Consider the following 16,031-nt stretch of genomic DNA (forward strand, 5'->3'; position numbering starts at 1 on the left):
AACGTAGAACAATTTTTTGAAGAATAGCTTTACTTTGGAGTAAAATCTTAAATTTTTGTAATTTTTCTTAAAAATGGAACGGCAACGTAGCTGGAATAGTATTTTGTCACTGTGGATATGAAGGCTGTTATGTATTGAACAAAATCAAAGTGCTTATATCTTCTCCAGGAAGAGCGAATTTTTTTTTTTGAGTATTTTTCTAGCTCCACTGAGTTCTTCCCTACCACGCTCTGAATTCGGAATTCGCGAATTTTGACACACCCTGTATGATGATGAAACACATAAAATGTAGCTACCACATAAAGTAATACCACGACATATGTATAATAAAATCCTACTATGTATTTATTTTAATACTGCTAAATTGTCGATGGCAGTTAATCCATTTCTGCTCAAGATGAGATAGGTACCATGCGATCTAAAATAAAAAAAAATCGAGAAGGCCGTGATTAATACACTTCAGTATGCAGCACGCAAAAATTTAATTCAAATATCATTACAATGATAATTGTCATTATTAATTATTATTTACTATTAAAATTTGCTATTCAATATGTTCTCTTTGAGCAAAAAATGGAGAAAGACTTGAGAACGGCGAATGGTCCTATTCGACATTTCGAGTTTTTGAGGAATTTCAACAAAAGTTTCCGCACTTTCAAGGCACTTACCAAGAACTTGCCCAAAAAGTTTACAAATGCGTAAGAATGTTTTTGAAAACAGGTGGTGTTCTGCGCAAAAAAGGCAGTGGACGACCGGCAAAAAGAACAGCTGAAAATATTGAAGAGGTTGAACAAAGAATTGCAGAGACCCCAAATAAATCCATCCGGAGATGAATCCAAGAAACTAACCTATCATTTGGTACAGTTCAGCTTATCCTTAAAAAAGATTTGCACTTTTTTCCCTATCGTGTTTTGTTGGTTCTTTACGTTTTGAATATAATCTGTAAACAGTGTAAACTTTTGGAGCCAAATCAGAAGAATGGGGTAGATATTACACCAGTTCGAAGGCTGCTTGGGCAACGCCAGCTATTGCAGCTCATGCTATGCAGCAATGCAAGTTGGAGCATTATGTTGATGAAACAGTACACCTTGAAGTCTCGTGTCGGTGAGGAACAACCTCAATGCCTGCATTTTTTGCTTTTTTTTGCATTATTAAATGTCTTCCAAGAAAAGTTTCTTTATTGTCTTAATGGTTCCTTGCAAATCATCGTTCCATTCCGTTTTTAATGTTTTGTTAACACTGAATGACCCGTTAACTTCTTCATTTCCAGTTCGTTAGAAATTACGAGTATATTGTAGATGCTATGACAAAAGACGTCTGTTTTCTTAACCAAATTGAACGTTACATCACTATGTCACAGTTCATCACTCATCAGATACAACGAAGTCTTTGCATTTTGTGGATATTTTTTTCTCTGCGCCACAAATACATGCCCGATTTTTTCTACTCTTTCGAAGAGTAAAAAGCTGTATAAAAATACGAGAAGATCCAAAGTTGTTTGCAGGAATAAATTTAATGAGATCAAGGCAATGATACTGTTAAAAAATAAGTTAGGGCTGGAATATAAGAATCGACCCCATCGTGTTGCTAGAAAATGTTTCATTAAACTACGAGCATGATATAAAATGGAAAGTATTGACTAAAACTTTTATATCTGTCTTGGTCTTGCAGTCCACTTGTTACTAAGCAGACTTATCTTAACTGGACATCTCCATGTCAAAGATTTTAGGTAACAATTAAGTGTAGTTTGTCCAGCGAGAGATTGGTTGACATAAAAGTCACTAAATTCTACGTAGAGCAAGGAGTAGCTAGCGTACGTAATAGTAGATTACATACCGAGGTGGGAAGTGTTTCATTCCTGTCGAGAGCTAAGATAGTTTACCAGGGCGTAGCCGAGGTGAACTAATGCTCGAGACAGGAATGAAACACATTCCCACGGAGGTTTGTATAATATTTTATTCGGAATCATTACATTTTTAGCAAATAAACAATTAATTTGATGCAGTTACATTTCTACTGTTTTTCGACTTTCAGTAAGTACGCCACTGGAAAAACCTTATAATATTATAATAGGGCGGAAAGTGGCCTATTACTGACCAAGAGAGGGAAATAAAGATAAAAAGGAATGGTTAACTTTCCGCCCTCGTATAAGGTTAGGAATGTGCATATTACAATACGATTCCGAATAAAATTTGAAATACATCCTTCAAGCAGTAAAATTTTTGCTCTGAAATTATGTTGTAATTAATGTATTCTAGTGCATTTTGTAATGTTCCAAATGCAAGAAAACTTTCGCTTGTTTCTTGCGAACTTAAGTACAGCGGCTAATTGCTGCGCCCGTTGCTGTAACGTATAATGATGAGGGTGGAAGAGAAAAAAGAGAATCATATGGTAGATATTAAATAAAAACAATTTTAATAATAAATATTTTAAACTGACCCTAATGAATCGTCCATACCTAAATAAGGACAAAATGTCACTTGAAATTAGTGTATTAATCCGTAAAAATTCTCATGGAGTAATTAGAGTAATCAGTAATCAATCACTAACCATTACAAGAAGTGTTCAAAGTGACCGCCGTTATTGTCAATACAATAATGAAGGCGCCGACGAAATGATTCTTCCACTCTTTCCAGCATTCCCCTGTTATTGCGAATTGTTGTGGCAGCATTTTCCACCCGTTTTCTTAAAACTTCAGTTGTGTCAATTGGGATCGAATATACCAAGTCCTTCATGTACCCCCACAAGAAGTAGCACGGAAATTAATACCGAAATGAAAATTATATTTCGAAAAAATGATAGGTACATAAAAATTTTGTTGTTCTTGACTTATTTCTGAGACACGTTGTATACACACTTCGCACCAAAATTAACGGATAATTTGTAAATTATATGATATTGTTTTAGTTAACTCTTTCTTTCAACAGAAGGAAATATGTTTAACACCTTTCTTATTCAAGTTTTTTTGAAAATAAATCAAAACGAAATGTTGATAAGGTTTTGTTCAATTAAATAAAAAGACCAATAGCAGTGTTGTTTTCTGTTTATTCTCTCAATTATTAACGTTAAGTAGCATGTAGCATGAAAGCAGCATGTTATCGTTATATTCGAGTAAAATGGATCGCCATGGACGACTTCCAAGAAATCTTTCCGTCGAAGAATGTGCGATGGTGGTGGTGTTCTCTGAAGAAGACGAATCTCAACAATCCATTGCTCGACGCAATCTACCATTTCAAGGGTTCAAAATCGATTTAGAGTGACAGGAACAGGTGCCAATACGAGAAGGTTGGGTCAGGATAGAAAACGGGTTACAAACGCAGCTCAAGACAAATTTTTGCGCATACAAACTGTGAGGCAACGATTTGTAACACGTTCTAACTTGAGTCAAGACTTTTCCCGGAGGTACAATACTCAAATTAGCCAAAATACAATTAGGCCAAGATTGGCAGAGCATTATCGCCTGCCGTTTGTACCCGCAACGGGTCTTCTATTAACCGCAGATCACCGCAGAAGACGACTGGACTTTGCTCACGAACATTTTAATTGGCAACAAACAGATTGGGCTAAGGTATTGTTCAGCGAGGAGTCTAGGTTTTGTCGATTCTCTAATGACAGGCCTATGAGAGTCTACAAACGACCTAGAGAACGATACCCCCAGTAGAATGTTGGTACCGTTAGCTTTGGTGGATGCTCCCGTCCTACTACAGGTCGTAAAGCAAGGATACACATTATCCAACCATCGTTCCAAGAGTAGTTTCAAACACGGTTGAAAAATCTGTTGTACGACATATTGTATCGTGTGTAGACCATTTTAGCCCAACGCATGTAGATATATTTACTTACATGGAACGTTTTCCAAATCGTTGCATTCCAAATGTTTTCACATTTGCAAGTGCTTATTCACAATGGACATAAGCTTGACATAAGGCATAAGAAATGTATGATACATGCAGTGGATATAACGGGCCTTCAAATAAATTTATATTTAGAGCAACCTATGGAAATTCGATTGTTTGCAACATTTTTCCAGCGTAGAAAATGACACAAGAAACGTCTGACATTTTAACGAAATAAAATTAGGTTAGAAAATAGTTTTAATTTTTGTAGTGCATTGTCTCTATATGCCATTCACGATGTTTTGGCATAAGGGGAGGCCATGGAAAAAGTGCATTTAAGTTGGCAGTAAAGCTGTCTGTTGAATTAGGTTATGTTTTTCTAAATTTGAGGTTATAGACTGCGTCAGTGCATTGTTGTCAGTTTTACTAGTTTGCAATAGAACAATACTCACACATTTTTAATCCAATTTAACAAAACAGGAAACTGACTTGAACAAACTACAGAATAGTAGGGACCGGGACTGAAAGACGAAGTGGCTCCTGTTAATTTATGCACCACTTAGATAACCCACCTATACAGTGTCTTAACCAACCAGTTAGTAACTTCTCAATGAATTTTTCATTTTAACCAAAACATTCCTAGAACTAGATTGTATAAAATCTTGTACCTACTTTATTCGAATCTTTCTGCAAAATATTTACACACCCAAAGTCTATGACAAAAAAGAACAAAACTATTCAACTTCCATAATTTCATTAGAAAATTCTGAATGATCATTACCTGCATCAAAATCCCAATCAAATTCCCAGTCAGATTCTTCTAATGAAATTACATATTAAAGGTAGAATGTTTTCAAATGAAAGATTTCACATTAATTTTGCCCAATCTTCCGAAATCAGTTCTTCACAATATCTACAAAAATGTTGGCAAATTTCAGGAGTACATTTCAAAATAGACTCAAGCCATAAATTCACAACTCTATCGCGAAGTTATAATAGGTCTTACAAAACCCCTGTGCCATTTCAATTGGGTCGTTGTTTCTTCCTTCGCTATCCGTGCTACATATTTATCTTGTACTCACCTATGATTCAATTTATACACAAAAAGAACTTGACTTCATTGTAACTTACTGAAAATATGTTCTGCAGTCTAAGACAAACACCATCAATACGTTTAAAAATCGCTTAATTATGATTACGGTAAATTTGGCAACATGTTATGTTCATTTTGATAGGTCCACATGTCAGGCACTTTAGTGACAGCAGAAATGACAGAAATCAAACATGTATCCAACGTTAAAAAATGAAATCATAGCCTCCCCTTATGCCAAAACATCGTGAATGGTATACCGGGACATTTTTTTAATACTGAACATAGCCCATACTTATCCCCTATGTTCAGTTTTAAAAAACACAGGTCAATGCATGTATGTAATCACGTAACCAAGGTAACGAAAATAAGTACTTGACAGTTGAACAAAATGGTCAAGTTGTTTGAAGAAAAAAGTACACATAATGCACTTATTTCATGCTAATTAGACCATTAGAAATGTGCATGACATTTCCAATACAACACATGATAGACCAATTTCATCAATCGGAACAAATTTTAACGTTATTGCAAAATTGGAACCATATTTGCAGGTCGTGTGTAAATTGTTGCATAGCAACTCACAATGCATTGATCTGTGTTTTTTAAAATTGAACATAGGGAATTAGTATGGACTATGTTCAGTGTTAAAAAAATGTCCCGGTATATTCCCCCTTCACGGAATATGACAATATGAAATTGGGAAAAACGTTACTATGTAACCTGTGTAACTCCGGAGAATAATTGGTTACCTACAAAAATTACTTTACACTGTTAACAGAATTAGAATGTCGCCTACGCCTACTCTAAATATATATTTATTTGAAGGCCCGATACTATTAATTTTTACGTAACTTATGAGAAGTGACCTCAGTGAACATTATTGTTGTGAACAAAAAGGCATGAAGAATCATATTCGAGTTATATGGACACATAAATTATTTTTCAATTGCCCAAATTTACAAATTATTCTTAGATATCTCTTATGTATTTCTTATGTCTTATGTCCATTGTGAATAAGCACTAAGAGTGGTACAGCGTCTTCAAGATCACGAATTTTTTAATGCTGCAGCTTTTGATCGCTGACGACAACGTTTTGATCTAGTTGCAAACAATGAGGAGGCTGTTTTGCATAGTGTCGAGGCTCGCCCTAGGATCAGTACTCCAAGACTGGCATTCCAACATGAAGTATCGCATAGTACAATTGGGAGATGTTAAGAAAGTAACAGTTGCATCCCTGTTATGTTCGAAAAGTGCACTTCTTACAACCTGAAAATGTATCTTGCAGGCTACAATTTTGCAAATGGCTTCTTGCAAAAATAAACATGCAAGAAATGTTTTTATATAAGGTGTCTTTAATATTCATAACACCCATATCTCGGCAGACGAAAACCCTTACGCTGTCAGGGAAAATCATTTTCAGCATCAATTTTCAATCAATATTTGGGCCGGAACTATAAATGAACGACTCATTGGACCTCACATAATTCCAGCACGCTTAAATGCAGTAGAATACTTAAATTTCTTGAATAGTGTGTTGTTTCAATTACTGGAAGATTTACCGCGGTGCGTTCACAATCGCATTACAATTCTGATCTTCGACGGAAAATTTAAAAAAACATCCGTTATATTCCTTTACTTCATCCTGTGTCAAATTTCAGTACTTTACGTCATCAGTTTGAATCCGAGAAAACGCAAAAAACGGCCGGACGCCGGTTAAATGTTGCTATTGGAAACACAAAAGTAACAATCGCAATAACAATTATTCAGGTTTAAGGAATGTTTTATTCAAAACTACATCTAAATACAAATTAACAATTTAACTATTTCGGCCACAAAGAAGATGCCCTTACTTTCTCAGAGTAAAAACGTTAGTTCACAAATAAAATAATACAACCATTTAAACCAAATCTAAAAAATAGGCCAGCCAGCATAACCTCTTCCGTAATTTTCTTCACATTATTTTCTGATTTCCATTTACAAAAATGGCTGAATTATTTTTGATACCTTTCACCAGACTTGCTATGTATTAAATCGGCACAGGCTTCTGCAGATTTTCTTACAATTTCTGGAGGATTTGCTTTAGAAGTCATTTTGACGCACAACATTATTTCAACAAAATAAACAATTGCCAAACAGCCGTTGCTAATCATGTTCCAAAAATGTGACTAGATTTGGAGCTTTTGTTGAATTATTTTGAAATTAATTTTAATGTTTCTTTCAAACGAAATTTGAGGCAGGATGAGATAAAATACATAACGACATTCGTCCGTGAACTCTTTTTACAGTACTCGTTTCGAGATTCAAGACTCGGCTCCTTCGTCGCCTCGTCTTTAAACGTCTAACTCGTACTGTAAACTATGAGTTCCCGGACTTATAACGTTAATTACTATTACATGCCTAGAATATTTTCCTATACGCTGTTATTCTATAATAAAAAGTTTAACTAAGCAATATATTATACAGTGAGTTTTTTTTAAGACTGGCCATAGGGTTTTACATGCTAATTTTTCAGTTGGAAGATTTTTTAAACTATCGGATAGATTACAATTTAATATCCCAAACTGTCGAAAAAGTTGTGAAAAAAATATTTTTAGGGCGCCGAAATAATAGTACGTCGAGCGGCCGCCAGAGTAGCGCCATTGTCGGCTCAACCAGCACCTGAGGATCTCCACTTTTGGACGCTTTCGGCGCGCTAAAAAATATTTTTTTCACAACTTTTTCGACAGTTTGGGATATTGAATTGTAATTTATCCGATAGTTTAAAAGATCTTCCAACTTTGTTCCAAAAATGGTTTGAATATTTTCATCGGAACAAAAGTTAACAGGGGGTTGAAAAATTAGCATGTAAAACCCTATGGCCAGTCTTAAAAAAAACTCACTGTATGTAAAATAAACAATATTATACCTATATAAATTGGATAATGCTTATACTTTGAGACCTAAGAGATATTACACAATAGCTACAGTAGGTTGTATACAATGAAATAATTTATTTGTTCCCTACTTGTAAACATCAGTTTATCAAGTCACTGTACTTACCTTGAAAATGTCTCTTAACTGGCTAGCATGTAAAATTTTACACCCGTGTTCATATGAGTGATGTGCGTTTCCAAAGCAATACGTGTAAAGCTCATACGATTTTTTTTTCAAATACCGGAATTTTTAATAGTTTGTATAACTATTTTTGCGTGATTGAACTGTGTGATTTTGATAAGGGTAATTACAGTTGCTCGAAGCCGCCAAGATTCAAACGAGATGCTACACCGCCTATATTGTGTATTTTTAAAAGTAGTCGACAGCAGTTGAATTGTTTTTGTTTTTAGTATCATTTAATAATTTTTTAGTACTGCTAGTAAAGAATAGGCTCTTCGCAGAATCTTCAAAAGAAATAATTAATACTTATGTGCAAGTGATATTAATTCAAACTGAAATTTACCGTTGTAAATGTCTCAAGTGACAAGTCAAGTATCTTTCCGGCAGTTATGATCATGGGTCGTCTCGAACGTTCCATTAAAATGATTAAAGCTCTCCGACATTTTATATTGTATTTGTACCAACTACCCATATACACAGCATTTGTTAATGTATTATTCTAGAAAGTAAAGTAAGTAAATTAGATAGAAAGAAAAAATTAAGCAGTATACCTCTTCAAATAATATTGTCCCGTAATAACAGTACAGAAAAATTTCTGAAAGCATCGTACAAAGAAACAAAATCATTGCAAAAAAAGTAAATGTAAAGGGTTCAACCTACAAAAATATAAATTTCAACGCTCCTTAGATTAGATATGAGTACCTTGCTTACCATACTTAAGCGTAAACAAGAAATGCAGATAACAACGACACTCGCAGTAAATTGAACGAAAACCACTGAAGAGTATGTATTTTCATACATCTCTACAAATCTGAAACAAAATATAACTTAGCTCTAGAATTCCCCATCTATTCTTTGATAATAATTACTCCAAAATAGCATTGTGGTGTTTAATGCAAAATTTAATTTTTTTATAAATTATTTCTGATTTCAACAGTTCCTTTTCTGTAGGATGAATGTCGATGTTTTCCGTTTCTTGTTCAGCGTGTTCGTACAGATATTGCAAATTATTTTTCAATATTTTTAGCTGAGTTGTAGCGTGTGAAGTCAACCCGGCAAGCAAAGGGTCAATCACACCACTTGAAAGAGCTCCATTACCAACACCTGAAATGTTATAATTATTTTGGTTTTAAACAATACATGACATACCTGCAACAACAAAAACAAAACTCCAAGAGTACAAATGTGTACTGGTTTTATAATCGAAAGGCAACCAAATTTCAATTGGTAAATGATATCCAGGGATAAAGAAAGGTGTGATGGCCCAGTTGATTAATGTTAACAAACAAAAACTCAAAAAGAGGCGACAATTGCGTCTACAAGTTGCTACACATTCGTCAATAATTTCTTCTTGATTTTTCGTGTACATGTTGAAGAGACAATTTTCTATCATGAAAATACTCTTCTTGATTTTATCTGGATTGTTAACGAAAGGTAAGAATTTGATGATGAAGCATCCCGTTTGACAGACGAGGAATGCGTTGTCCGATATTTGTGCCAAGTCTACATCTTCACCAAGAAGAAGATCCATAGCGGCCAGTACCGGAATAAGTATAGTAAAGACACAATACACTAAATAAGAGTAAATTTTGTATAATCCTTTGTAGCTTTGAGATGGATAGAAACCAAAAACTCTCATTAAGTATAAGTTAACACTAAAAGATTTTTTAACCAGTCCGTCCATTGTTTTCACTCTATCGGTGAAGAAGAAAAACTGAAAGCGACTTGTTCGCACAACTGCTCTTTACTAAATAAAATTTGTATGAAGAAAACTCAAATGGATTCTAATTATGATAATCCTATAATTTCAGAGATCGTGCATAATAAATGCTTAAACAGTAGAACGATTAATATTTTTTAAAATTCTCTCCTCGGTCCTCGGGTATACCATTAGTGGGTTTAATAATTATTGTCCCAAATGGAAATTAATTTTACATTAGGGTTTACTTTTTAAAACGGTAGCTTAAGTGCGCGATAATTGTAGGCTGGCTAGTGGAATTAATTAGATATTTGAAAACAAAAGCCAATGGAAAACTACGGAAAGAATAAATATTTCATTGCAAATTGTTACTGCGTTTAAGTGAAAAATATGTGCATCAACCATTCAGAAAAATTAAAGATATTAATTATAATATCCACAGGTACAAGTCTTGAACCGTATTATAGAGTAGGTAAATAATCCCCTAGTAATTACTCGCAAATGCAGCAAAACATTTTATCTATTGGAACTGTAAGTGTCTATAACGTCTATAAATGTAAGTGCAATTAGCAATTCCTGCAACTCCTAGTGCGGAAAAGCAATAGGTACACCAAATTTGTATCTGCGGTTATAGAGGGATTATAAGCAATGGTTAGTGCGGAAAAGACGCTTGCCCATCCTAAGCCCTATTTCCTCCTAAGTACCGACTGACATCCTAACATTTCAGATTTGTAACTACTACAACTAAGTGCACCTGTTCAGGACACAATATTTTTTATAATTATTACTCCGGCAAAATTGCCGTGCCGCCGGGTGGTGGAGGGTTCAGAGTAAAGTTAAAATTTTGAGGATTTTTAACTCGTTAATGATATATTTTGAAGAGTTATTAAACTTCAGAGGTAGGTACATGTTTAATAATTCAATAAAAAATAACACACATTTTGGGCATAAATTTAACAAACGAAGAAAATGCAAGTTTTATATCCAAGAATTTACGCTGTTTTGATTTATTTGCATTACAAGTCTTCCACACGCATAAACCTCGGAGACTTTATAGAAATAATCAATATTGTGTCGTCTGAAACTATTTCCTTTCACTTTAGGTAGAATACTGTAATAACAGAATTTGAAATCCATCATATCGCTTTTATTTTAAAAATATGATAAGAAATAGTATATTATGATACAAGTTTATAAGGAAATCTTTAAAGCACGCACGACGCGTAGCGGAGTGCTTTTAACGTCGCAAGTGCTTTAAAGGCCCTTATAAACGTGTATCATACGCTATTTTTTATTATACCTGCACTACAATCTGAAAATTATAACAAAAATAGTTATTTATTTTAACGAGTTCGTGTGTAATTTGGGCTTTTTTTGGCATGAGTGGGCTAGTTTAAAACTCGAGTGAAACGAGAGTTTTAAAGGTCCACGAGTGCCAAAAAAGCGCAAATTACACAAGAACGAGTTGAATACAACGTTTTTTTGTTCGACGAGCCCCCCCAAAGGCTCCAAATGGCTGAAAATCTTTAAAATTAGTTTGACGTTTTGTTTTGACAAGTTGTCAAATTCATCAAAATCCGTTCACACAGGAGAAAATTCTCAAATTCTGACAGTGTCGAACAAAAAAGTAAATTGAAATACCTTTTCCGAAGTAATCTGTGTCATTAATCGTTGATATAGAAATGGCCAATTGTTGTTTTTCGTTGCCAGGTATACACGGTGTCCCAGAACTCGCGCCCCAGAGAAAAAAAGGAGAAATCCTCATCAAAAGACAAATAAAAATTCCCAAAAAAAAAATGTGTAGCTTGAACGGTATAAGAACATTTTTATTCGACAAATCAGAGCGTTGTAAGTCATCCAGGTGTAGTTCTCAACATTGTTGCTAGGTGATTGGTTTTATTACGTTTTCAATAAACTGGTCGGCTATAAAACTTTTGAGAAACGTCAGTGTCAAGATTTCGTTCGAATTCCTTCAAATCGATTTAGTACCACCTGTGCTTTTTAAAATATGTATTCTGCCGCGGATTATGTGGAAATGTTGTTAATTTAGGGAGAATGTGGACGAAATGCTAGGGCAGCGGCAAGAATGTATGCCCAACGCTTTCCTAACAGGAATCATCCCGATCACAAAGTGATTCTGAGTGCTATCGCCACATTTTACCAAATAGGAAGGAAACTGGTGGGGCTCCCCGGACTGTACGCACTGTTGAAAACGAAGAGGCTATTTTAGATGCCTTTGAAGCAGGTACTGAAAACATTAGAGAAGTTGCGCAGAAATTAAGTATTTCGAAAACTTCTGTACATCGAGTGATGAAGACTGAAAGACGACATCCGTATCATTACACGCGTGTGCAACATTTGCAGCCAAAAGATTACCCTGCCAGATGGGAATTCTGTCCATGGCTTTTAAATTTTGTTTCTCGGATTTTGTTTTCTGATGAATCGGCTTTCGGGAGACAAGGATGCTTCAATGCGCATAATTGGCACATCTGGGCGGAAGAAAATCCACATGCTCTATTTCTAAGAGCATTTCAAGAAAGATTTTTCAAAAATTTGTGGGCTGGTCTCTATTAGGGAATCGTGTGGTATGTCTTGCAGTAGAAATTAGTTTACATGTCATCGAACCCTCTTTAGGTAGGACCCTTTGAATTTCCTGCACGGTTAACGGGAGACATGCAGATGCAGATTTTTTGGATGCAGAACTTCCAAATTTGCTTGAAGACATTCCACTTGTTTTCCGTATTAACGACTGGTTTCAACACGATGGCGCACCACCACATTTCAGTCAACGAGCTAGAGAAATTTTGGATCAACAGTATCCTGATCGATGGATAGGTCGTGGCGGTCCACGAAACTGGCCTTAACGGACCCCCGATTTAAATCCTCTGGATTTCTTTCTTTGAGGCCAGGTTAAAAATGTTGTGTACAAGCACCCTATTGATACAGAAGAACAACTCAGGGGTCGCATTCAGGAAGCTTTTGCTACAATTACTCCTGAAATGGTTACAAATTCTAAACGGAGTCTGTTGCGGCGGGCACGGTTATGCTTGCAAATGAATGGGGGTCACTTTTAGTCCAATCAATAGGGAGTTTTACCTTGCAAAAGGTACAGAAAAGTTTATACTTGGCAGGTATCTTTTATCAGGCATATTATTAATATTGTTGAGTTTACGACCTTGGGGGGTTGCCGCTCGCCCCGCCATATTGGACAATAGTTTCGTAGTTACAGCGTGTATAAATCGAGAATTTCTTTTATTTTTGCACTTTTTATTCTTTTCCACACCACCACAGAGGTAGAGCAATAGGGTGCGTTTTTTTTTGACGTGGTGTCCCCGGTGAGCATAGTCCACGATGCAGTAGAAGTTTACTGTTTTACTCTTTTTTATCTCTTTGTAACGTAGACGGACCCGAATGATCTGGATCGAACGGTATCGATGAGCTGAATTCATCAGAGTTTATGAATTCGGGAATTCCTCTTGAGAAGTTTTCTCTTGTTCCTCAGGGTCATCATCATCATCATCAAGATCATCTGGTAAAAAGCGTTTTTACTGGCGACAGAAGGATATACCTTCTGAAGCCAGTAAAACCCGTTACCATGCGTGTATTGTTGAATATTTTATTTGTTCCTCATTTTTCGAAGTCACTTCCGAGAGCCGCGATAAGACGTAAACGACTCGGCTCTCAATTATGAAAGATTAAAAACAACGCGTTGTTTACAAACAGAATTAGCTGATTGTCCTGGTATTGAGCAAATTGTTTTTTAATCTTGTTGCTTTCATTTTGAATTAAAAAATTTAAGAACTGCAGGTAACAAATCTCGGCCGCGAAGACACTGAGAAGAATCATCTGAATCGCCTGAGATCAAGCGACATTATAGATACTCATGTTAACGCGCGTCGAACTACGTTTACCGACCAAGAACGAGTGATAGAGTGCATTTCAACGAGAGGTACACAGGCGTGGCTACCGAGATGCGTCAGATGTAGGGGAAGGGCGAGCCAAAATCGAGTGCATTGGCGTAGTCCAGTTTTATTTTTGTTTTTACTTTCACAACACAGAAAATATCAGATTTTCACAACCGGGATTAGAAGTCGAGTTGTATGACATAAAAAAAACAGAATGTGTCGTAAAGACGCACGATAGAAGTGAAACTTTTGTATTATAGGGAAACATTGTAATTATTCATCAATCACTTTTAAATAGCATATTCACCACAAAATTGTATATTTTAATGAAGAAAATAAATTATAAACAAGGATAACACTAAACAATATCGAAATGCGTAATTCATTGTTCATTTTTAACCCTCCAAATCAAAGAGAGGACATTATCGATAAATGCCGTGAGTGTGACAAAGACAGAGACACTGCTCCCACTCGACCCAATAGTGTTTACCCCCACCACTTTTCGTCACACAAAAAGGTTGCCGATCAGAATTTCAAGACCCTCCCATAAAAAGTTTCACTTCAAAAAGAAGACGGTGAAGAATGAAGAATAACCTGCCTATGATTTGCGACAAAATGGCGAAAAATCAGCTGTTGAAATGAACTTAGAAAATTCCCTGGAAAGTACAAACTAACGCCGCTACTGTCTATGTAAGCCACGCCACCGTAGACCGAAACAGATTTCTGCGCAAGTTTATAGACGTGTACCTCTCGTTGAAACGCACTCTAGAAGCGTCTCGGGGTTGTACGATGAGCATTCCAGAGCCGCATAAAGCAAGGCCTAGGTCCGCCTTCCCCAACCAACCGTTTACCGACAAACCACAAGGTCGAGAACTGTCGCGGGGCTTCACGTCAACATCCCAGAGCCGGATAAAGGAAGGCTTAGGTCCGCCGCCGCTAACTAACCGTTGACCCCACGTTACTTTTTTAGCTAATCCCACGACTTCCTGAAAGTCACCTAACTCTGAGTCATCCGAAATCTTGCGACACATTGAAAACCGAGTTTAATTCAACAAAACAAAGATTACAATATCACAAATGTAAGTAGAAACATAAGTAACGACACCTTCTTTCCGTGACTACGAGTGTTAGAACAGCGGGCTGGGTTAAACAAAATGGCGGGTAAAGTGCCGCTAGAAAATGGTGGCAAAAAAAATGGACGCACGTGAATCAGCCGATGGCTACTATTTTGTGAAACTAACTAATTGCCTGAAAATTGCACCTCCCGGGAGAAACTTAGGGGATAAGACTTAAAATTAACAACTGGGTGCTTCTCAAGAGAAACAGAATGCAACAAAATAATATCTATATCCTGTTCACGTTGGATTGAACATCAGTGGTGCAAATCGCACACATTTGGCATTAACTTTCATATGAGTTGTCATAATAACAGGTCAGGTCATTTGCACCACTGATGTTCATTCCAACGTAAACAGATATTACAAACATACCCTCTACCACACAGTCCTGGGAAGCTAAACACCACGAACGTGGGTTAAACCGTCTAATTTTCGAATCGAACACAAAATATCTACCCGGGACGACAGAGGGTTGATTCCCTTTCAGCTCGCGGTATTCAAAATATTAGATCTCTCTTAACACCCTGGATTCTTTTCGAAACAAAAAAAAAACACCCTCACACGTCGGAACCCCCCAAAAAGTGGCCTCTCTCCCCCTATCTACCCTCTACCTGCCGTCTTGCCAACCCCTCCCTCAGTTTCTAGCCTGTTCACTAGTTCTTATGTTTTTGGCGCGCTATTGTGGCGGTACCGGGGATTTAAATTTTAATTTTAAACTGTGTCACTACAGTATGTAATTCGTACATAATTAGGCTTTGTGAACTCTCCCTATTTATCGCTTGCAAGCTCGCTCGGCCATAAACAATGGGGCTCGTCCACAAAGACCTATATTATGAATTTATTAAATAAATAACTATTAGTTTTGAAAAAAATTGTTTTATTATGAAAAATATTACACAGGATGAATAACAATAACACTGACGCAAACACAAAAATTGAGGTTAAACTGCACACCTGATGCTCTGTATGTTACGACAAAGAAAGCAAAAACGAAATTTTTGTTAAAGGACTGACTCTTGACCAGAAATGTATTTAGACACACGGTATATAGTGGAGAATAAACTATTCCAGACGCAAATCTGTTCTAATCCTCTTCTGCACAAAACGATTAGACTAATTATAAGTTACTGAATTTGACAAATATCAAGTTTTATTTTAACCGATTCATCAGTGGCTTTTTACTTTTTAATATTATTATGAGTTATAATAAGCAACAAAAAGATTATTGTCATGTTCATTACAGGGTTATTCACGTAAGATGTCGAGCCTGACCAGGTAAAAATGCAA

At 36.0% G+C, this 16,031-nt stretch overlaps 1 protein-coding gene across 1 annotated transcript; it reads right to left on the reverse strand.

Annotated features, from left to right (window-relative positions):
* Nucleotides 1–8,258: 8,258 nt before the first annotated feature.
* Nucleotides 8,259–9,553, reverse strand: LOC138135075 (odorant receptor Or1-like). The gene is made up of 6 exons (XM_069053714.1): nt 9,172–9,553; nt 8,892–9,126; nt 8,679–8,833; nt 8,574–8,626; nt 8,366–8,521; nt 8,259–8,306 (listed from the first exon to the last, which is right to left on the reverse strand). Exons 1-6 carry the CDS (start codon nt 9,551–9,553, stop codon nt 8,259–8,261), a joined length of 1,029 nt encoding a protein of 342 aa, XP_068909815.1.
* Nucleotides 9,554–16,031: the final 6,478 nt, after the last annotated feature.

Source organism: Tenebrio molitor, chromosome 7 (genome assembly GCF_963966145.1).
Source record: "Tenebrio molitor chromosome 7, icTenMoli1.1, whole genome shotgun sequence".
Taxonomy (NCBI): domain Eukaryota; kingdom Metazoa; phylum Arthropoda; class Insecta; order Coleoptera; family Tenebrionidae; genus Tenebrio; species Tenebrio molitor.